The sequence below is a fragment of the Sphaerodactylus townsendi genome, linkage group LG05 (assembly GCF_021028975.2).
Source record: "Sphaerodactylus townsendi isolate TG3544 linkage group LG05, MPM_Stown_v2.3, whole genome shotgun sequence".
Lineage (NCBI taxonomy): Eukaryota > Metazoa > Chordata > Lepidosauria > Squamata > Sphaerodactylidae > Sphaerodactylus > Sphaerodactylus townsendi.
In genome coordinates, this window is record NC_059429.1 from 91,788,119 (window position 1) to 91,812,986 (window position 24,868).

General features: G+C 42.9%; 1 protein-coding gene across 1 annotated transcript; it reads right to left on the bottom strand.

Moving 5' to 3' along the window:
- Positions 1-2,746: 2,746 nt before the first annotated feature.
- GUCA1A (guanylate cyclase activator 1A) lies at positions 2,747-18,672 on the bottom strand. The gene is made up of 4 exons (XM_048498380.1): positions 18,268-18,672; positions 8,035-8,184; positions 6,622-6,712; positions 2,747-5,564 (listed from the first exon to the last, which is right to left on the bottom strand). Exons 1-4 carry the CDS (start codon positions 18,463-18,465, stop codon positions 5,404-5,406), a joined length of 600 nt encoding a protein of 199 aa, XP_048354337.1. The 5' UTR covers positions 18,466-18,672; the 3' UTR covers positions 2,747-5,403.
- Positions 18,673-24,868: the final 6,196 nt, after the last annotated feature.

Below are 24,868 nucleotides of genomic sequence, written 5' to 3' on the forward strand. Positions count from 1 at the left end.
CCTACCTTCATAGGCACTCTGCTGGCTCCCCTCCCCATCCCTTCAAAGCTAGGATCTAGCTTTGCAAATGGGAAGGGTGCCTATGGAGATAGGGAACTTTAAAAAACAACAACTCTGCACAGAGAGTACCAATGCCGCAAACGTGGCTAAAGAGCAATGTACCATATGAGAATCTAGCCAGAAGAAGACCCAGCTAGAGGCAAATGCTATTGCCAAAGCATAACACAAGACCATAAACAGAAGTCCAAACAATATGCATAATAGTTCAACAAGTAAGAATTGAAAATATGAGATCAAGATGAGTCCAAGAACAAGAAAGCAGGTCAATATGTCTCCCATTGCAAGGAAGTAAGTCCACTTCTTCAGCCTTTTGTAGTGTGTTGCTTGCCTTTAATTATATTGGAAGTCTATTGATTTAATACACAATTAAGTATAATTACACATTAGAGTACCCACTGAGTACTCTAATGTGCAATTATACTTAATTGTGTACTAGCTGCATTTTACCATAGTTGGCCACTTTATGTGATGGGGAACTCTCCTAATCTTCACAGGCACCCTGCTGGCTCCCCCTGTCTTCGCAAAGCTGGGATTCAGCTTTGCCAATGGGAGTTGGGGTGCCCAGAGAGATGGGGAGAACTCTATTCATCTTCACAGGCACCCTGCTGCCCCCCCCCCCCATTTGCAAAGCCATGATCCAGCTTTACAAATGGGAGGATGCCTATGGAAATGGGGAGAACTCACCTCATCTTCATAGTCATCCTGCTGGCTCCTTTCCTCCCTTTGCAAAGCCTGGATCCAGCTTTCCCAAATGGAGGAGGGCTACAAGGATGGGGAAAAATTTCCCCACCTTCACAGACACCCTGCTGCTCCCCTGCCAAAACTGGGATGTTTGTGGGGCACAAGTTCAGTGTTTGGCCTGGGCAGCATTTCCTGTAGATGAGTCCCTGTCCACACCTCTTGACCTAGGAGGCCATTGTTGTTGTTGTTTTTGCACAACAGGCTTTATTGCTAATAAATCAATAACAGTAACATTTGATCTAATATTAGTAATTACAAAATAGGATTAAAAATAGCTTAGATGGCCTTGGCAAATAAAAAGATTTTACTGGATGACCTATTATGGGAAGATTAAAAATGAAATGAATTTCAATTAAAAAGTAAGTATGGCAAGCAGCATATGGTGATGAATGATCCTGTGTTCAGACAATAGATAGAAAAAGATCTCTGCCCACTTTCTCTACACAATCTATAACTTTATCAGCCTCCATCTTCCCTCACTCTCTTCGCTGTAATTTCTCTGTGGCTTCTCTGCACTTTTGCAAATCTCCATGATGAATAAATTCTATATATTCATTTATTCATATAGTATCTCATATGAAGGTTCAAGCACAGGTGGGATGCAGTATAAAACATAATTAGATCCAAAATACTGAAACAGTAAGCAGAGGCATGCCAGGAGTAAATGGCGCCCCCCCCCCCACCACCCCAGGCTCTGCCCCCTGATGCCCCCAGGCTCCACCCTACTGCCCTCAACCCTGCCCATGTCACCATGGACATGGGCAAAGTCTAGAATGACCCTTGTTGGATGGAACTGTCCATAGGTATGTAAATGCAAGCAATTTTGAATTAGAAGCCAAGACTGCTGCCAAAAAAGACCCAGTCAGGAAGCAAAATCTCTGAAGACTGACCTCCATGCCAGTTTCTGAAGATTTGGACCTAGTTTTCAAGGTTGAAATGCTAGCTGGAAAATGCTGGTGGCCTTCCTCTTCCTGAAATACCACTATGGGAGGCAAAAGCTACAAATTTAACTGGAATGGTGAAGGAGAAGGAATAGGGTTATTATTTTTTCCATACAGAGGAGAAAGCAACTTGAAGTGACAGAATGGGGCAAAAGAACCTATGAGACTAAGGTGGAACAGCCTCTCTGTTGGTCTCAGACTGATCACTGGGGAGCTCCACCTGGAGATTTGGGGTGTTGAACCTTGAGGTGGGGGAGAGGTGAGGAAGGGAGAGAGGTCAGCAAGGATATTAGTGTTCAATTAATGTAAATACTGTATTGATGGTGATGATTGATTGTAAGATGGGATTTTATACTGGTCATTGACTGTAAATAAATTATTCTAGATTCTAGATATTAGTGTCCACCTGTTAAAGCAGTGATTTTGTCCAGGAGAACAGAACTTGGTTTTCTGGAGATCAATTTTAATAGCAGGAGGTACCACCTGGAGGTTGGCAACCCAACTGCTTAGGTAAAAATGCAGAGGAGGGACTTGTGTAACTCTGTTTAACTTGTAGTTATGGTGTTGAAGAGAGGTCTATCACCAGAGGCGGAGCGCTCACGGGGACATCTGGGGTCACATGTCCCCAAGTGCACACCAGTTGGTCACATGGGGAGGCAGAGAATCACCCCCACACTCCTCCCCTCAGCCCTGCCCTGCAAGGCTGCTCCTTCAGCCAGGGGACCCTCAGTCAGGGGAGTACTTTACAGGATCTTCCAAGTGAAAAGAGCCAAGAGTCAAGTCCCTGCATCTCCAAGCTTCGGTAAACTCAGTCCTAGACCTTTATCAAACTGCATGAAAGGTAAATGAGTTTCCAACCAGCAGTCACGTTATTTTGCCCCTCACAGCTTATTTTCTATAATTTATTGTTGCCACCAGCAGAAACACTCTGTATAAGCAAGCATAATATAAAAATAGAATATAAGTACTTGATGAAAAACACTAAAATAAAAATTGCAAAAATGTGCAAAATACTATCTTTAATATAGTTTTTTTTTCAATACATTGGTTAGATCCAAAGTATAAAACATAAAATTTTACATTTGAACAGAAATATATACAGAGAACCAGAGAACTCGTAAAATGTAAATTAATTGAAAGCCAAGCAAATTATTACCGTACTTTCTGTATTTCAGGATTCTCATATCTGCTGGCTATTCTCATCAGAATAAAAAAAAATCCATCATCACTAATAAAAATGGGCACAGTGCAGTGGGGATAGTGGGAGGGAACAGAGAGTTAGGGATTACTAGACAACATTTCAGAGTTCCAGCAATATGTGGCAGCCACGTGTCACTGAGCTTCCAACATCAATCAAATATGTCATACGTGGAACAGACAGACGATGTTGCACATGTCTTTGAATTTTTATAAAATGACATTTTTGTTGTATTAAATATCTTTGTGTGAAGAACTGTACGTTCCATTTTTGGTCCAGAGTTCTATTGATAAGTCATTATGAGCTTTAAAATATTTGTCCACCTTGATAATGTAAAGATGTAGCAAAGTTTTAGAAACTAGAATTGTAACTTTTGTAAAATATGTCCTTTTTCAGCCATAGGAAGTTTTGCTGGTGTTTCATTAATATGACAACAGAACAGTCATTAAACATATTTTTAAAACCCATTGTCTTTCAGTAAATCACTTGTCAGAGAAGAATGTAGGAGGTATGAATAACTATCTTTTTTTTCATTTGTGCCGATTGTGGATATCCAAATCATAAAGCACTTGAGACAAAAATTCTCAGTTTTTCTAGTTCAGTATTCTTAATGGGGCCCACATAGACTCTCAGAGGATGATCTATAAATCTTTGGGGATCATTCAAATTGCTTTTTTGGGGGGAAATGGGAAGTACTCAGGGTTTGAAGCAGCCTCCCCTCCCTTCTTGCAATGGCTTCTGATGTCCAACTGAGGAGAGTTGTTCTGTGCAGCTCACCTCACCCTGAAGATAAAGTCCTGGTCCTAGATTTCTAATCTAGGTTCTTTAAAAAGTGGCACACAGCAAACAGGAATCAAACTTAATATGAAGGTGTTGTTTGAGTGGCCATCAGGTACAAGGGTCTCATTGAATGTACACATGGGATCTGTGTACCATATGTATATATCATGAAGATCCAGTACAGTTGTCTGGAGTGCTGTTTTTATGTCCTAATTTGTATTTTTGGTTTATAGAGCATACTTGGTGGGGCAGTTGTAGATTAAAAATTAAGAATAATTTTCTACATCTTCAAATTATAACTATATTGTAGAAGACTTGCAATCACATCTAAAGGGGTGGGGGCAAATTGCGCTGTTGGAGCAGTGCATGCTGGCACCAGTTAAATTGTCCTCCCCAAAATATTTACCCTGATGGAGGAGTAGAAATGTCTGTGGGCAGCTGCTGCCACAACCTACAACATCTGGATGCAGTGCCCAGCACTGCACATCAGCACTCTTGTGATGCTGCCAGCATTGTTGGTGCAGTGGAGGCATGGCAGGGGTGTTCCCATGGATGGAGCCTACACTAGTCAGTTATTCCCCCCAGGGGTGTGGTGGCAGAGCTGCGGCCTGTGGCATAAGTCCATTGAGCCCAGTGGGAGCTTTTCAGCAGCAGGGAGATTTTCTTTGTTCATTGCCTCCCAGCATTGCTGAAAAGCCCTCTTGGAGGTGGCAGGGCAGAGCGATTGTGGCACCATGGCCTGGCACCTTTGGTTCGGATGGGGCTGCCCCTCTTGATTTAGGATAGTGCAGTTGACAGTTATATGCAACCAGCATCAAGACAATCAGGAAAAAACCTCAGTAGACCAGCAAATAAAAATTGGCCACACAACCCAATACAAAGACTTCAGGCTCATGTAGACACTACTTGCAATTATTTGCTACATATTTAAAGGCACATATTGGACATTAAAAGAAAAGAAAGGAAAAGATAAGATAACTATAACCAGTGCAAGTATTATTATTATTATGCCACCACACAAAGGTACCTTTCTGAATGGTGCCACAAGAATCCCTGTGCCGACTCATTCTAAAAATTGATGCTGTTTGTGGTGACACTGATGAGGAATGCAAATTAGCTAGAGCAGAGGCATCAAAAGGTTTATTCACACTGGTTGAAAATCTAACCTTAGTGTTGTTGGGTTTTTTTCCCCAAAAACTGACCTCTTGCCTATATTCTGGGATAGGGTCACCAACATCCAGGCGGGGCTCTGAAGATCTCCCAAAAATATCCTCCATAAACCCCACCAATCCCCAACTACTACCCCAAAATCTCTAGGATTTTTCAAACCCGGAGTTGGCAATCCTATGAGGAGACTTGCCAGCTAAGTATCTTTTTCCCTTTAAAGTTTAATATTTCCCTTCAGCAATAGCACCAGCAGTTGCTTCTATTTCTCAGGCAACTCTGAAGACTTTTTTTTTTAATATTAGTAACTGTAATCCCATACTTTGACAACAGCTTTTGAAGTCTTCAATTACACAGAGACTCTTGAAGCCTGTACTCTTTAAGATGATGTTAAAAAACAGAATCTCCCGGACTCCTGCCCCATTTGCATCCCTGAATGTTTTCTTTATGCAATATTACATTTGTTTACTTTTGTCATCTTTTTTTCTTAAAACAAACTTTTCCCCAGTCTTTTCCCATCTATTCTGCAGCCTCTGCTGATGCTCCTTCTTCATCAGGGTTTTTCCCATCATGCTTGATCATTCGCACAATGTGTGTCAGGTCCAAACTACGGGTGAGGATGCCAAGTAGAAACTCATCTTTCTGGACACCATCCATGAACTCCTCCAGAGACAGCTCACCTACAGAAACACATACAAAAGGGTATATTTCATGTACAAATTGAAGTAGTGAATTCCTGAGTGATGCAGTCATAGAAATCCATCCAAGTATTTCTGCATTGTTACGTTTCTAGAAACAAGAAGTGCCATGCTACCATTTCTGCCTTTAATTGTTCTTTGAATATGTGCAAGCTTTGGTTTTATTTGGAAAGAAAAGAGAATCCACTGGTCTATATATAGGCTATCCCAATAGTTAATCAGCCTACCATTTAGGGAACCTTACCCTTTCTAACTTTAATCCATCTTCTACCTTCCCTTGAACTGTATTTTGCATTTCTTTATATTCACTGAGATTCAGCACAGTTTAGTAAACAGTCAAAGCTCCATGGATGAAGTTAGTCCAGTTACATTTTCTCTCTCTTTCTCAGTCTATTCTACCTCTCAGGGTTCTTGTGTGGATAAAATGAAAGATGGGAGAACAAAATACACTGACTGAACCCTTGGGAGACAGAAGATTAAAATTAACACATTTATACATATTAAATTGCAAAGCTATCTACCATCTAAAATCTATTGTCGAAGGCTTTCACGGCCAGATTCAACTGGTTCTGATGGGATTTCCGGGCTGTGTGGCCGTGGTCTGGTGGATCTTGTTCACAGTGTGTAACAGACTTCCCTCTGTGATATACCTCTGAAGATGCCAGACACAAATGCAGGCGAAATGTTAGGAACAAGATCCACTAAACCACGGCCACACAGCCCAGAAAACCCACCAGAACCATCTAAAATCTGTTTAGAATATAAATCCTGATCAATTGTCTTTCCTGTACCAGCAAAATAAATGTTTTAAATCTCTCAACAATGTCTAGATCTCCTTGCCACTGTTCTTTTTACCACTTGTACTACAGGCTAATGATTTTAGTATCATGTATCCTTCTTGTGCTGCATTTCCCTCCAAGACCCTCATGTGAATTCACAGCCTTCACACAGGCTGTGATGATATACTGTTGGGTTTCATCCAATATATTTGGGCTTGCTAATTTAAAAAGCACATCAGAATGCATAAAGAGATTCTTACCGTCTCCATTAATATCAATTTTATCAAACACCATGTTTGTGAACTCTTCAGCTGACATTATTTCTTGACATGGATTAATAGTGCGAATTGCCTATAGGGAATTTGAGAAAGAAGACATCTATTAACCACAAGATTCAGATGTATTTATTTGACAACGATGTGTTAGCTACATTTTTCAACTTTGAATAAGCACATTTTCATGTGAAGTCTTACATTTCCCAATGAGAATTATAAACTAATTTCTGTCTTTGAAATTTTAAAATTGTGGCAGAATACATTACATGCAGTACATAAAGTGCAATCACACTAACTGATGAACTTTTTCTTCTAGCTCTTTTTCATGTTATAGTTTCTATTTAGTCTGTCAGTAACTAGAGTAGGAGATTGCAGATCACTGCACAAACTCATCTCAGATGCAGAGTTATCCTACAGACCCATATCCCACTAAAGATCTGCACAGCATCTAGTTTTCTTGCTGTATCAGGCTTCAGATAGAAGTGGATAAAATATGTGTCTTGAGTAGGACTGATGCTGCGAACTCTTTTCTGATTTTAGTTACAATAATTGATGTGCTACAAATTGTCAGTGTATAGCAGTACACTGTAACAGCATTGTGTCCATCTGACTGGCCTCCCATCCCCCACATGCCCCCTGCCCTTCTGTCAGTGTGACTGGGGTTCTATATTACTCATGAGGCTGGGGTCTTTTCTCCACTCCTGGTTGGCCTAAGTGTCATGGGATTTTACATCTGTAAGCATAGTGTGATTTTATGGTATTCAGGAGGCCAATCTCAGCCTGCCTTGGTGAGGGAAAGTGGAGTACAAAATCAAATTAATAATACTATGCAAGATGTTTTAAGTGAAGAATCTCCCATTCAAGGAAGAACAGTAGGATTTCTTTGTCCAGTGAAAAAATCTCTTACGTAGCAGAATTAAATCCAGTGTAGATATACAATCATATCACAGCACTAGCAATATTTCATCACAGTGATACTATCTGCTCATGTAAAATGGGTGCACATCATGAGCAGTTCTTATATTTTGTCCAATACCTGAGCATAGTGTGCTACTATATGGAAATGACCAGCTGAGTCAAGAAAATCATTGTATCAATATTAAAAAGGATTTATTCATTGCTGGCCATCATGAAAGACTTTCCCATTTCAAGAGTTTTCATACAAGTTTTACATAGGTTTGTGCAGATTTCATTATAATTTAGGAGTAAAAGCTATGTTGCATTGACTTTATGGTCAAAATATCTTCCATATTGGCTATATATGGCACCACAACATGAAAGGATCAAATGTGTTTATATTGTATCACTTAAAAAGCAATCAAGGCAGCTGTATATCTACTGAATGCTAACAGTAACCTACTGTAATCATACTTTATTGAGGGAAGGAGAATAACTTACTTTGATTATGTTTAGTAACTCATCCCTGTCAATACAGCCATTTCCATCCACATCATAGAGTTTGAAGTACCACCTTAACTTCTGTTCCACTTTCCCCTTCAAGACCAGGCTTAGAGCTGCCACATACTCCATAAAATCAATATAACCATCCTATTGAAAAACAAGAAGTAGCAGGTTAGATGTATTAGTTACGACTGTGTTGATCTTTTTGGTACAATATATATTGGAATTGCCACAAAGATGTCTTCAGTATGTAGGGCAGACAATAAATACGATTGTAAAGTATTCAGTGGGAATCATAAATGCCAACTGCATTTGCTGAAATGCATTCACCTGTAATAATTTGTGTATTAAAAAAGGCACAGGTCCCATCCTTCACATATCTATAACTGTTGTTTAATGACTGGATTCATGTAGATTTCTTCTCTTAAGTGAAGAATCTTGCCCTAGACAAAGCACACTTTCTGTCCATTGTTACCCTATAAGTTAAGAAAAATTAATTGAAGGCAGGTCTTACATATTATATGCACTAACTTTCTGCAGTGGATTCATGCAAAGGGCTAAAACACAGAAGCCACCACAGTATAACAAGTTTGGCATGGTGTCCATTCTTGTTTTGAATGATGTATGAGTAACAAGTGAAACAGTTTCAGTGAACTCCATCTTAGAGTTCCTTTACAACATACAGAAGGAAATTGCATAAAATGGTCATAGGGTTTTTTCAAGGCAAGAGATATTCAGAGATGGTTTTCCATTCTCTGCCCTCGCATTACGACCCTGGCATTCCTTGGAGGCCTCCCATACAAATACTAGCCAGGATCAGGGCTGAGAGTATGTGAGTGGTCGAAGGTCACCCAGCAAGCTTCCATGGCGCGAGTAGGGATTTGAACCAGAGTTTCCCAGGTCCAAGCCTGATGCCTTAACCACTACCAGGGGTAGGGAACCTGCGGCTCTCCAGATGTTCAGGAACTACAATTCCCATCAGCCTCTGTCAGCATGGCCAATTGGCCATGCTGGTAGAGGCTGATGGGAATTGTAGTTCCTGAACATCTGGAGAGCCGCAGGTTCCCTACCCCTGAACTATACCATGCTGGCTCTTGCATGTGCTATATACCTTTAAACTATTTCCAACAATGTACAGATTTTGGAACATCCTGCTCACCCCATGAGCTGGATCTAGTCAGCTTTTTAATTCAGTCTTATTGACTCACATCTCACGAGTTGTTCATGCTTCAGGTCTCACAATAGCTAGTACAGTTTTTTAGGCAGGTCAGAAGGGATCCTTCCTTCCTTTTTCAGCAACAGAAAAACGAGTTGGGTCCAGTCCAATATCTTTTTCAAGATAACTAAACTGTTAAAAACTCATGCCCACTAATCTGGATTCTTCTGTCTGCAGTTCTGTGGTCTTTTCTGCACATGTCATTCACAATGCATCTTGACAACAACAAATGCTGTTTTTTCTTTGATTTCTACACATTTTCCCTCCATTTGGCTCCAGAAAATTTTTCCCTTCATTTTCCCTTTGATGTTTTCCCAAGCACTTTAACAGCAATGTTTTTTTAAAAAAAATCCTTTTCCAAGCCAGCTTCTTTTGAGCATGTGATCATGTTAAAAGAGCCTTTATTTTTCTGCCAACACCTGGCTTTTTTCCATGCCCCATGTAGTTGCCCAACCTCACCTTCAGCTATTTTCTCCTCCCTCCTTCTCCATTTTCAAAAGGAAATTTTAAAAAATTTGCATTGTCATATCAAACTAGTGATGTAACACTGAGGCAAGAATATAAAAAAGCAGGGTTAATAGGATCAGTTTTGTCAGTTTCACATAGAATTTGGGGTGTTATATTCAGGCAGCAATACAGAGGAACAGGGTCCATTAGATCAGCTTAGGCCCTTTCTGCACAGGCCATCTAACACGGGATGAGGACACAATGTAATTAGTTATTGGGGGGAACTCTGCACAGTTCCCACCACTACATCGGGTCTGCCCCACTTTATCCACCCCAACCCGGTTTAAATGAGAATTGTGCTATTTGCGATTCTTTTCAGAAAGGTCAGATTGGAGCCACCGCCAAGTGAACAGCCCTGCGTGGGAGGCGCATAACTCGGTCATGCCTTATTGTTTTCTCCTCCCCACCTCTCTCCTCATAGTCACGCAGGAGAACACGGATGTCCAGAGACGTCTGTATGGCTGCGGGGGTTGTCCATGGCCGGCTGCATTGCTATGCAGCAGAAAGAGGAAGGTAAACAAACAACAGACATGCCTCCATGCAAAGGCACATTGGCCAGCCACATTGGCTCTGGGGCCACTCGCACGGAGGCGTGCGAATGGCCTGGGGGTGCACCAAGCTCACATACCCTGGCTATACCCTGCGTTTATTAGCCCATGCGAGAAGGGCCTTGGTCAATTTCATAGCAACCTAATGATGTAGCCTTAGGGCAGAGAGCAATTTTTAATCAGGGGAGGGAGCAACAGCATCAACAAAAAACACTGAGTTGCTGGGGATATTGAAAAGAGTACTGGGAGTAATTCAGATTTGGCCAAAAAAATTGGTTCTTTGGGGGGTGGGGTGGACTACATCTTTCAGGTAATGGCACCTGCTTGAGGAGTTGTTTTGACTTCATTTGAGGTTGATAACTCTCAATAGTAGAAATGGAGGCTGAGACACTTTTGAATTGCTGCTTCAAAATGTAACTGTGGAGTAATGGCAATGTGCCTGCACAAAAGGAAAAAAGTGGGAAGAGTTGTTCTTCTGCATCATGGATGACACCATCAGGAAAAATATGTTTTTAGCAGCACTGTGTGGAATAAATGCAACTGAAGAGACAAGGGGGGGGGGGGCAAAATCACAAGGAAAAATCTGTGGTAAGCTGTGGACTTAAGAAAAACCTGTATTTCAGATAGCACAATATGAAAGCAAATGGAAATTCCTCTAAAATATGCTGGCACACTAACTTAACCTATTCCCCTCAGGGTCAAAACAGCTAATCTGCTTTATTCTATAGGCACAAAAGCCAGATTAGGTTTTAACTAAATTGAACATAATTACCATCCCAGATTTCCTGTGTGCTGATTATTCATCAGAGTCAAAAGTACAAAAATATTCTGTATGTTCAAGGTGTTGCTTAAACCACAGCCCTTTTTTTTTCACATAGCAAACCAATGTGAAATTTAAGGTCACCATGCCAAAAGCAGTTTTTGATATGAGGTCTACTGGTCAATTCAAAAATTTGGTAATCCCACAGAGTGATCCACAGGCCTAACACAGCTCTTGGGATCCCAGTCCAGTTGCAGTCAAGCCTGGCCTGAGTAGTTTTGATGACAAATCTAAACTGAAGTATTTACATTTGTAAACCATACTTGTGCTTTTCAGTATATACTGTTAATCTTATTTATTTCACACACTGATCTTCCTGTTCAGAAATAGAAATTTGCTTGACATGAGACTTTTGCTTTGGCCAGACTTAAGGATAGGCAGCCCAATCTCCGATTGCGGGGTGGGGGGCGGGCAGGCGGGCGGGAAGTTTGCAGTGGTAGGGATGACATAGCTGCAGTGCCTCCAAAGAGATACAGTAAGGAAGGAAAATACACAAAACTCAACAAACTCCCGAAACTCACCATTGTAATCCAATGGACTACAGATGCAGTTTTGTGGCGTTAAGTTGCTAGCAGTAAAAGGAGGTGTTCCATGAGCTGAAAGCCCTCTGGAAGTCAACTAAAATTGGCTTCACCCCTGAGAACACCCTGGAATCACCCGCACAGGTTACTGCAACGGAGGAGCACTAGTCCAGTGGCAGCATTTGCACCTGGCTGCGAAGGCATGCATAATATCCTGATGTCAGTATCAGTGCCCCACTTGCAAGTGTAGGTGCTACTTAAGCCATCTGGAATGGCAATAATGCTGACAGTAGGGCAGTGGTGGCGAACCTATGGCACGGGTGCCAGAGGTGGCACTCAGAGCCCTTTCTGTAGGCACTCGCGCACAGAGTTCATCATGTGGGGGGGGTGGAAAATCACCCCCCCACCCCCCACCCCACACACGTATCTAGGCTGGCCTGGGACAAAATCTGAGTTTGGTGCCCCCCCACCCCCACCCCAGGTATGGACGACCACCCTCCCCCACAATGACCAAACAATGATTTTTTGCACCAGCTCACAAAACACCTCCCACCACCAGCAAAACATACATGGCTTTCTCCACACCAACTCTCTTTCCTAATTGTGTCCTCACACCAACCCTATGAGGTAGGTTGTTACCCTGAGAAACAGCTCCAAGCCAGTGCAAGTGGGAATTAACTTTTAAGCATGTAAATCTCTCACAAGTCACCCCCCATCTGAAGGTTTACCAAGCAAACGCCAGCATCATCTCCCACAAATCACCTCCTACCCCCAGTAAAACAGGCATGGCTCTCTCCCCACCACTTTCCTAACTGTGTCCTCACACCAACCCTGTGAGGTAGGCTGCTAGCCTGAGAAACAGCTCCAAGCCAGTGCAAGGGGAATTAACTTTTAAGCATGTAAATCTCTCACAAGTCACCCCCCCCATCTGAAGGTTTACCAAGCAAACGTCAGCATCATCTCTCTAAAATCACCTCCTACCCCCAGCAACACAGGCATGGCTCTCTCCCCACCACTTTCCTAATTGTGTCCTCACGCCAACCCTGTGAGGTGGGCTGCTAGCCCACGAAACAGCTCCAAACCAGTGCAAGGGGAGTGCTTTTAAGCATGTAAAATCTCTCTGCAGTCACCTCCAGAAGGTTTACCAAGCAAACGTCAGCATCATCTTCAGTTCTGCTGCTGCTTCTGGGCTCCCTGCTCAGCTTGCCTTTTCCTGTGCCTGCCGGGGCCGGCTGCTGGGGAGAAGGCTTCTGAGAAATGCCACACTTAATTTAAGGCGAATAAGGCATGCTGGGTTAGAGGGAGGGGAGGCGGAGCTCCCCAGTCCTGCTCCTGGGAGCCCAGTGGGACTTCTCCCCCGCCCCCTGGACACTCCAGGCCACCGTACAGAGTGGGCGGGGCTACGACAGGCACTGGCTTCAGTGCCTGCTTTCTAGGGCTTGCTCAATCCCTTGCTCTGTAGGAGGATGTTTTGGCGCCCCCCACGTGACCTCAATCGATGCGCCCGGGGACAAGGGGTACCCCATGTCCCTAGGCAGGAACGCCAGTGCTGGGCATGATCCTTTACCTGGAAGTAAGCTCGGTTGCTGGCAATTTGGCTTGCTTCTGAGTAAACCCTCCTAGGATCATGATTCACCCATTTGAAGCATTGCACGGTTGCTTCACTAAGCTTACGCCTGAGTAACGCGTGCCTTGGAGCCAACAGTTTTTTCTAAACTAAAACCTAAGTATTCAGGTTAAATTGCCGTGTTGGCACTTTGCGATAAATAAGTGGGTTTTGGGTTGCAGTTTGGGCACTCAGTCTCGAAAAGGTTCTCCATCACTGCAGTAGGGTCACACTGGCTCCACGGACCCTAGTCTATTGCACTGTAAAAGATCTGGGACAACTCCTAATCTGAATGTCTAAATTGGTGATTATTCCTATAGCATGAGTAAAATGTTAGATTTATTTTCTCACTAAACATGTTGGTATTGAAATTGCCCTATGCTATGATGAGTTATAATTAAATTACTACAAATAGCAGTGGGAGCAGAGTGCAAAAGTTTAATCATAAGGCAGGTGAAACATTCAGAAACAGTCAGACTAAGAAAATATTCTTTGCTGCCACACTAATTTCAACTGGTGTCATGATGATTAATTCACATGGCCTGATCAGGGCTTTAATTCTGGCTTCTTATAATTTTCCACAGTGATTTATTGCATAATTATGGGTTGAGAGTGCAGCTTTGCTCGAACAGTACAACATTCCTACCTCCCCTTCCCTCTGCAACCCATGCCACCTCCTAAAACACTATTGGGGTGTGTGGGGGGGGGGGGTTAGTCAAGAACCCTGAAGAACAGTGCTGGGTATAATGTGGGAACATGCAATTGAAAAAAGGAATTGGCAAAAACTATCACCCCCTCTTCAACCAGTGGAAAAGCCCATCTGTTGGTGAAATCTATGCTGCAGTGTCCTCCTTGATGGTCTCCCAACTACTAATGCTGCTTGTGTGTGATTTTGTCATCAAGTCACAGTTGATTTATGGTGACCCCATACAAATTTCAAAGCAAGAGACATTCAGAGGTGGTTTGCCATTGCCTGCCTCTGTGTAGGCTGAGAAAGTTCTGAGAGAAATCTGACTAATCTGGTTCAAGGTTGCCCAACAGCTTTCATGTGGGGGTGTGAGGAATCAAACCGGCTCTTCAGATTAGACTCCACTGTTCTTAACCACTATAACGTGTTGGCTCTACCAACCCTGCTTAGCTTTCAAGGTCTGAAGAGATCGGACTATACCATGCCACCTTCCCGCCCAATACTTATTATGAACACCTACTATATTGGATTTTGGCCTTACCAGAATAAATCAAATGGAATATCACTTTCAGTAATCAAATACTTGCATTCAAACTTGTAACACATGTTAATTTAAATTCTATAGAAAAACTCAACACTGAAAATACCATCAGAGAAATGATAATATTTTTGCAATTTAACAAAAGTGTTGCAGTCAAACACTATTTTTGCAAATAATTTTTTAAAATTCAACCGCAAATTGTGGATGCTCAAATATTATACTAATCTGATGAATACAGATGCTTTTGATCTGAATAAGATCAGCCTTTTATTGTACAAGGTGACCAAGTACTGTCTACAATAAACTGTACAAAGAACTTCCTTCAGTAATGCTATAAGTCATTTGTGTCTGTCCAAAGAGACAGTTTGGATTCATTTCCAAATTCAGGAACTCTTTCTTTTTAACTGGAAGGCACTCTAAATATATTGTTCTTTTTATCCCCAAATACTTTGATTTAAATAAATGTTATCCAACAGATGTCAGAGAACTAAAAGGTCTAAATCCCAGTTCTTTGGACGTAAGAGTGATTGAGGCCACTGGACTGGTGTTAAGCATTAGTGTCTGTTACACAGGGCCTAGGACTTAGTTTGGAGTTACTGGTATTTCAATTTTATATCACACGTCAAGTAAGTCTCTGCCTGCGTCATCATCAACAATGAGCGTCATCATCAACAATGAGCTAGCCAGCTAAAGCTGACAATGCCAAAGATGCTAACTAGATGAGATATTGAGAAATCCGTAGATAGGTCATCTGAGCATTTCAAGGTATGGGTGCAGATTGGGGCTGAGGCATGTGATAGGTCCTTTCCTCTGACACTGTCTCAACTTCAAATAGCCCTTAGAATTGCCATTTGCCCTGTTATGGTGGAAATACAGATTACTCTTTGTTTCCAAAATGAGGGCAAATAAGTGAGGAAGGGTTTTTTAAAATGAGGCTAATGACATAGAAGAAGTTTAAGCTTCCTCCATTTCTTCTAGTACCCCATTTCTTCTAGTACCCCATAGCTGCCATTTAGTAATAAAAATGCACTGGAAATTAATTAATAGATTTCCCACATCTCATCAGATTTGATCCTAAATGTGAGTAGTCTAGTCTATTTTGTGCTCAGTTTTGATTAGTTGATAGAGGTCAGCAATTCTCTTGAGAGCTTCATCAGAACTGAGATTCCAGTACTTGTACAGAACAGTGTTCCCTGTGGCAAACTTACTGTGTATTTCCCTTACAGCAGGACAAACCATTCCAGAGGAGCCTTTTCAAGTCAGGAAAATAGCAAGGGGGTTGATAGTATACTTAATTCTCAGAACAGACAAATCTGTGAATACTTAAATTAGGAGGATGGACCCATGAATAGACAAGAAAAATCTTTCTACAAACCTAAGAAAAGCCCCAGGTTTACAGAAAAATCTAAAATCGAAACAAACACAAACTAAACAAACAAAAACAATCAAACAAGTTTTTTTAAAAAAAACCAAAATAATAGAAGTAGCACCTATATCTTTAAAAAACAAATTCTCCCTCTGCAATGGCTGCTAGGATGGGGGTTGCTAGGCAACCACAACAGTTCAACCTCAACAGTTCAAGCCAGTTCAAGCTTTGGTCTCTATTAATAAAAGACAGGAAGAGGGTGCAGGGCACTTTCCAGGACTGCTTTGGCTTTTGACGTAGGGCTCATTGGAACTGGGGGCCTTTCCCCACTTACCTTAAGCCCCGCGCTACTCTCCTCAAGTAGCGCGGGGTCCCCCTGCACTCCCCACGACAGGGGCGGCGACAGCACAGCCACCCCGACGCTGCCACTGTCGCGCCCCCTCAGCACGCGGCATCCCTGGCGCTCTTGCAAAGGGCGCCTTTTGATGAACCCGTGCAGAGCGCGGGGTCGTGGGGATGCCCGGGCGCGCACCTGGGATGCCGCGCGCTGAGAGCAGCGCGTGGCATAGGGGGGATCAGGGTGAGTGGGGAAACGCCCTGGGACCAGTTTCTCAGTTTCCCAAATTCTCCCTCTGCAATGGCTGCTAGGATGTGGGTTGCTAGGCAGCCACAACAGATCAACCACAACAGTTCAACAGTTTAAGCCACTGCAAGCCTTGGTCTCTATTAATAAAAGACAGGAAGAGGGGGCAGGGCACTTTCCAGGACTGCTTTGGCTTTTGACGTAGGGCTCATTGGGACCAGGACCAGCAGCAACCACTGAGTGACCACGTGATTTTCATGAAACATCCAGTCCTAGCTGCTTATTAATGTTCACCAGCAACTACTACAAGAAAGTCACTGTGATCTCATAGTTAGGGTTTCACACTAGGGTTTTAGACGCCCAGGTTCAAACCCCCACTCTGTCATGAAAACTTGCTGGGTGACCTTGGGACAGTCACACACTCTCAGCCTAACTTATCTCACAGGTAAAATGATAGAGATAAAGATAAAATGATAGAGAATGATATAAGCTGCTCTGGGTCCACTTTGTGGAGAAAGGCAGGGAACACATGCAACACAAAATGTCACAGCTCTGCCAGGTTCATCTGAACCAAGGAATTTGGAGAACTTTTCAGACAAGGAGCCAGTTGGGGGCCCAATGATCTACCCGCAGCTGGCAGCAGTGGAACCACAGAAGAAGATTGCTCCTGTGGGATCAGACCCAGCACAGAGGGACCAGCTCAGAAGCGTATTAGACTCCTGATGCCAGGCTGGCTGCAGGGAGCCCAGATTGCTCTCCCGCCACATCCCCTGAGCCCTGTGAGCTGCACAGGAGAAGGCTGCAAAGCGACCTGCAGGGCAGGAGGCACAATGGGTGCTCGGCAGCCCTGTACCACCCCAACCTCAAGAGAAAGAGGAGGGTTTGCAGGAGCAAGGCAGATGAGACAACCCAGTACAGGCCATTTCCAGATGCTGGGGCAGCTTCCCAAACAAGAGGCTGCGTTCTCTCTCCTTTTTCCTCCAGTGAAAGAGCCTTTCTTAGAGGCAAGGTGTTCAATCCTGAAACTCCTTCAAATGTCCTCAAGAGGATTTTGCAATGACCAATCTGTGTTATATAAATGCAGAAATGTCTGAAGGTAAAGAGCTCAAGCGCAAAGCTGTCACAAAGATAGAGCTGGCACTGCTCCTTTAATATCAGCACACCAACTCCATATTTAAACTGGCAGCAGGATCTGACGCACAGATCTTATGCCTACAGAATAATCCACATGCTTTCTTTAGCCTTGAAGTAAGGCCTGACTCTGTCCACCACCACTTTGCTTTCCACGTTATGATTTTGTATTTAATATGTGATGTTAAATTAATGCAGGCAGGAAATAGGAATATCAGCAAGGTTGTCAACATTCCAACTAAGAGACAATCTTTTAATTAAAAAAACACACAAAGAGCTCAACACAGACAAGGTTCTTAAGAGCCGCTGCAAATAAAAAAGCCCCTACCATTCCAGAGCTGACAGTGAGAGGCTCAGGGATTGATGAGGTAGTTTTTCACAAGATCATTCTAAGCCAGCGGTAGGTTTGAAAAACTGAACTATTCTGACCAAGTTCTTAAAAGGATCCCTTTGCATTTACAGCATAAGTAAGGTCTCTTACAACAGAAAAAAGATAAACAGGCAAACCAAAAGATCAACTGCTTTGCCACTCAACTGGAAAAGAATTAAATCCAGTTCTGGCAAAATGCTTTCTTTTCCACCATTTTTGTAGTAAGTTTTCACAAACTATTGTTATACAAATACAAATTAGTAAAATTAGAATATGTCTTTAACTATGCATAGCCATAAATACTATCTGATTGCAAAAAGATTGAATACTAACCTTGTTAAAGTCAAATGTCTCAAACATTTGTTCAATGTACTTATTTGATGATGGGCTCAGGTTTTTCAAGCCAAAAAACTGTTTGAATTCATGTAGGGTAAGCTGGCCTGACGGACACTCTGTCATAAACTTCTTGTACCACTGGTGACACTCGGTAGCACTCAGTTCCTCCACAGCCTTTCCATCCATGTTCCCCATATTAGAGCAAAAAAAGATGAGCACCAATCTCAAGAATTGTAGATGTCTTCTAGAAGTGGTCCCTTTTTGTATTTCAAATGTGCGTTGTATGAATTGTGCAGCACAGACAAAGCAGTAAATTTCCTAAGAATTGGCTAAATAGCAGGGATCCCTGGGAGATGAAAATGGCTTCGTTTCTGGGAAAATTTCACACAGCCTGGAGGAATTTTAAAAGTCTCCTCAAAGAAACCCCTAACATATAAATAAGCTACTAAATCCTGAACCAGCCAATGAGGAAAGAGTCCCATGATGGGATCCCAAAAGGGACACTGAGAGTTCAGAACAAAAATAGAAAGAAGATAAAAATGAGGAAGAGTCTTGCAGATTATGGTCCCAGTAGGAGATTAAAATGGCAGGATTTACCTGAAGACAGCATAAGCTTTTAATCCCCTGCACTTTTGTTAACCTATGTGAAAGGCCTAACATGACAGTGGGAAAATGTTTTTATTGTGTTTTTCTGATTGGCATAAAGTCATTATGGAATGAGGAAGCAGAGTGAGACCAAAAGCCCGTCTAGTTTAATATGCAGTCCACTAATCATGTTTCACACTTCAACCATCACAATCTATGCCCTACTGTTCCTTAGAGATCAGGCATGCTGCATAAAAGTCCCAGAAGAACAGTAATTGCAGATGAGTCAAGGAAGTAAGCCAAACAAGACAAGACAAAAATATACAGCTAAAGAATTTCCAAAAAGGTCATGGATTTATCAAACTGAAGGCAAGGCACCTTGCTTTTAACCACAAATGACCAATTTTTGTGCAGGGTTTTTTTTGTGTGAACAATACCATGTTTTAAATCAAGAAGAGAACATACAGCGTATAAGGCAACACTGAATATGCTTATGATAGACTGGCTTTCCCATTGAGAAAACATATATTATCAGTAGCAATAGTAAGACTAGAGAAACCATTAGTAGGTCCTTTTCTTTTTCCCCTTCTCTAGACCAAAGTGGGTAATGACAGTCCAGTGTGTTTTGTGTGTTGCAACCCCAAGTAACTAAAGCATGTGAATTTAGCAAGCTAAACTCTGTCATCAAACACTAGAAGACCCATAAAAGTGATGTATTATTACTGGATTAAACAGTTGTTAAAATATTAGTATTCCTCCCTATGCTACCAGTTGCACTGTTCCTTGGTATTTGCTCCCTCGTTTGTTACCTTTCAATTTGAGACACATTTGTCATAATTTCCACCTATTTTTTAAATTCTTCATCACCCTTGCAGCTCTTTGCTGATACTTCCCAGTGTGGCAACCTCTTCACTGAATTTAAGTATATTTGTTCTGAGGGTTGATGGACATGATAACCGATCTGTATTTCTTGTATGTGCTAGCTTTCTCAAAGCCATTTAGCTGAGGAGATGGGTTCTTTGTTCTGATATGAAACTGAACATGAACTCTTGCAGATTTTATTTTTGTCTTTCCACATTTACATTCATAACTGGCCAAGACAGTCCCAGCAACTTGTAAAGACAAATTTCAGGTATGCAAACCCCCAGTTTCAGCCATATGGAGAGAAGGGTTTAAGCCTTGCAAGAATTTACTTACTGTAATGGCACTTTCATGTCACTGTTAGCTTTGAATGGCAAATACACATACAAAAAACAGGAACCTGATTTCCTAGTAATCATCACTCTGTATTGTTGAAGGCTTTCATGGCTGGAATCAACTAGTTGTGCGTTTTCCAAACAGTGTGGCATGGTCTGGTAGTTTTTGATGCTAATTTTTCTCCTGGCTTTCCAGAGTGTTTCCAGGTCTGTTGAAACGCTTCTTCCCTATAGAGGCATTCAATGTATTGTTGAAGTCTTTCACAGCTGGCTGTTGTGGGTTGTGCCACAGAGAAAAACACATCTCACTATCACATGCCTCTGAAGATGCCATCCACAGCCTGGAAAACCCACAACAACCAATCATCATACTCTTTTTATTTGTCATATAAGAACATAAGAATGAGCCTGCTGGATCAGACCAGAGTCCATCTAGTCCAGCACTCTGCTATTCGCAGTGGCCCACCAGGTGCCTTTGGAAGCTCACATGCAAGATGTGAAAGCAATGGCCTTCTGCTGCTGCTGCTCCTGAGCACCTGGTCTGCTAAGGCATTTGCAACCTCAGATCAAGGAGGATCAAGATTGGTAGCCATAAATCGACTTCTCCATAAATCTGTCCAAGCCCTTTTTAAAGCTATCCAGGTTAGTGGCCATCACCATCTCCTGTGGCAGCATATTCCAAACACCAATCACACGTTGTGTGAAGAAGTGTTTCCTTTTATTAGTCCTTATTCTTCCCCCCAGCATTTTCAATGGTTGAACCCTGGTTCTAGTATTGTGAGAAAGAGAGAGAAAATTCTCTCTGTCAACATTTTCTACCCCATGCATAATTTTATAGACTTCAATCATATCCCCCCTCAGACGTCTCCTCTCCAAACTAAAGAGTCCCAAACGCTGCAGCCTCTCCTCATAACGAAGGTGCTACCAATCCCTCAATCATCTTTGTTGCCCTTCTCTGCACTTTTTTTATCTCTTTGATATCCTTTTTGAGATGTGGCAACTAGAACTGAACACAGTACTCCAAGTGCGTTCGCACCACTGCTTTATATAAGGGCATGACAATCTTTGCAGTTTTATTATCAATTCCTTTCCTAATTATCCAGCATAGAGTTTGCCTTTTTCACAGCTGATATATACCCTTCCTCTTTTGTACTCCGTGTAATATCCAATTGAAAAGTGTCAGATATCTCAAATGGCAACTTTCCAGACACCTAAAACATTTTTCAGAAAACCTTAATTGTCAGATCTTGCAAGAATTCATCTAGAGGGCAGAGAATTGGATCTTGCAGTCATACATTCAACTTTGCGCGTTTGGCATGGAGACACTGGGGAATCAAGGCCAAACTACCTAATGCTTTGTTGTGAGATTCCTTCTTTAGCAAAAAATCTTCCCTACCCTGGAGCACAGTCATTTGTTCTAGGTGTTGATAGAAACTGTATCTTTGAACAGGAGGGAGTTCAGATCAAAGAACCAAAGACAACAGAGCAGAGCAGTTCATGGCACACTTCCAAAGTTTGCATAAATGGGATTAAGAACAAGAACACACCTATTTATATCTGAGGAATTAGCATGTCTGCTAAGAACTGGGGACATCCCCTACGTAATCAAAGGATTTCAGGAAATTCCCTCTGATCTGCTGAGGAATGTGTGTCCCACTGAATGTTTAAATTCCACAATTGATTATGCATTCTGAAAGATTCTTTGTGTTTACAGACCCCAATAGTTTCCCCTTTTCATTTTTGTTATTACCCAAGGTTGTTTTCATTTGACTGAAAGCCCTTTGTATCACCTTGTCTCCTAGAGATAGGGACAGTATTGTCAGATGTAATAAAGGCTTTTTGGTTTTGGGTCTATTTCAATGGCTGATTTCGCATGGGCCAAAAATAGCAGTGTGAAAACAGTGTGAAAATGGTGTAAAAGGGTTTAAAATGGTGTAAAAAAGTTTATACTGTTTTCACACCATTTTCACACCGCTGCTTTTGGCCCATGCGGAATCAGCCAATGTTCCTAGGAGCAGTAGGCTGTGAGGGTAGCCTAGTTTGCTCAAAATTGTTATCAGTAGAGTCACATTTCCCGTCTTTTTTCTATTAAAGGTTATTGGTCAGGGTTATTGGTCATGCTAACCAGCCCTGAAGCTGAAATGATATGGATCTAGGTAATCCAAATCATCCAAAATTGCTTCAGGTACCTCACCATTACCAGCCTGAGCAAATCCAAGATGTATAGTTAAGACCAACTCTGTGAAAACATAAATGCCAAGCATGAGTAGAATTCAAGGTTAAAGAATTATTTGTGGAAAGAGGAAATTTAGATAAGAAGTGGCTCTGCTATTTACATTTTTTCAGTTATGGTGTGTGTGAAATCTGCAATATCCACCAACATGCATTGAGCTAGAATTCAGCAAGCTGCCTGAGACTTCTGCCATCTTGTTTCCCCAGATATCTTTCTGATCTTTTCCTAACTGGAGACATGCAGGGGATGGAGCACATATTCTAATATATCCCCCTCCCCATTCCTACATCTATATCTATAAACGCAAAAAACCACTCACTGACTGACTCATCAAAAGAACTCAAAAACCACCAAACCTACAATATTGAAATTTGGCACACTGGTTCATTATGTGGTTTAGGTGCTCACTACGAAAGGATTTTACAAAATATTCAGTTTTACTTGAGTTATTACACATTTACTGTTTTAACTGCTCATCTCGGTCATCTGCACAAACATTCTAAGGGCAAACCAGCCCCTCAGTCCACAGACATGCTGCACAAACATTCAAAGGGTGACAGTTCAACACCACCAGCTTCAACAAACAGGCTGCAAAAAAACATGCTGAACGTCACCCCGAAGTTAACAGACAGGCTGTGAAAAAGTACTCCTCCATCCACCCTCACATTAACAACACCGCTACAGCCAAATACAATCAAAACAGATTACAAACCACACTATCACCTTGGACTACTAAACATTTGTCGGGTTTTGCATATGGACATCAGATTGATTACTGTGCAGACAAGTTTATTGCTCTCGGCCTCCGATCACCCTGTGCTTGGTGTCGTGCTCTGAAGTGGTGGGATGAGTCTTCAGGAATGTGTCTTCAGTAGCGGTACAGTCCAGCTCCCTGCCCTTCAAGCCTACCGTGAACCTCTTCACAGCCTTCTCACTCATCAGCTTCCAATGGCAGAACACTTCCTTTCTGCATCCCAAAAATACAACGGCTGCTTCCACATGACGTCTTTTGGAGCCCACCAGGAGAAAGAGAGCAATAACACATTGCATTACAAAAAGACAACTAAAGGAAGCTGCTGTGAAAACAAACCCATCAGTGCACAGACAGGCTGTGAGGAAATATGCTGCATGTCACCCCAAAGTTCACAAACAGGCTGTAAAGAAGTATGTTGAATGTTACCCCGGAATTCACAGAGAGCCTGTGATGAAGTATGCATAGCGAAGCACAGGTGCCCTGCTAGTTCCTTACATTCTCTCATAATTATTGTGCTTATCTGGCTGTTTTATAAGCATTAGCTCTAATTGTAAATGCAAGGTCAGTACACATTCCCATATGATGTTTTCTGCTTTTCGGGAATCCTCTTCCACAAAAAATTATTATTTCTATTTGATGTGAATGCATTGGATGTATAAAATGTGAAAATAATCTACAACAGTATTCAAATGAATATGCACCCACAGAGCATTTATGACATTTCCAGAGGGGTAGTGATGTTACAATCCTGATTGTCTTAACTGTAGAGCAATATGACTGTGACATATTAGTAGTCCCAGAGTTCTTCAGGACAAACCTTCAGGAAAGCTTGCCACTTAATTGCTTTGGCAATTTGTAATAGACATGTGCGTAAATGCTTTGGTATGTACTCTATGCTGTGAACAGAATCTGAAGTGAGGTATTGACATGCCTAACGACAATAATCCTATCTTTGGTATAAAGGGAGGATAATAATGTACATGTAATTTCAGGAGGACACATTGATGGAGCACATACTTTGCACGCAGGAGGTCCTAATTTCAATCCCTGTAATCTCCAGTTAAATTATTACGTGTAGCATGTTAGGAAAGTTGCTTCTTGACTTTTGAGACCTGCTGTCTGTTAGTGTAGATCCGTGGTGGCGAACCTTTGGCACTCCAGATGTTATGGACTACAATTCCCATCAGCCCCTGTGGGGGGGGGGTGGGGGGCGGGGGCGGTGGGGGGGGGGGGGGGTGGGGGGGGGGGGGGGTGGGGGGGGGGGGGGGGGGGGGGGGGGGGGGGTTTGGGGGGGGGGGGGTGGGGGGGGGGGGGGGTGGGGGGGGGGGGGGGTGGGTGGGGGGGGGGGTGGGGGGGGGGGGGGGTGGGGGGGGGGGGGGGTGGGGGGGGGGGGGGGTGGGGGGGGGGGGGGGTGGGGGGGGGGGGGGCTGGGGGGGGGGGGGGGGGGGGCGGGGGGGGGGGGGGGGGGGGGGGGGGGTGGGGGGGGGGGGGGGGGGGGGGGGGGGGGGGGGGGGGGGGGGGGGGGGGGGGGAGGGGTGGGGTGGGGGGGTGGGGGGGGGGGGGGGGGGGGGGGGGGGGGGGGGGGGTGGGGGTCAGCATGGCCAATTGGCCATGCTGGCAGGGGCTGATGGGAATTGTAGTCCATAACATCTGGAGTGCCAAAGGTTCGCCACCACTGGTGTAGATGGACCAGCAATCTGACTTGGTAAATGAAAGCTGTAAATAACATCTTTCCAGCTTGATGAAATAAATGGAGATTATTCGGAAATACTATTTCTTCTTGCTACTCTACCTGAAGAAAGGTAGTTCAAAGTGCTAACCAAGGCTGGA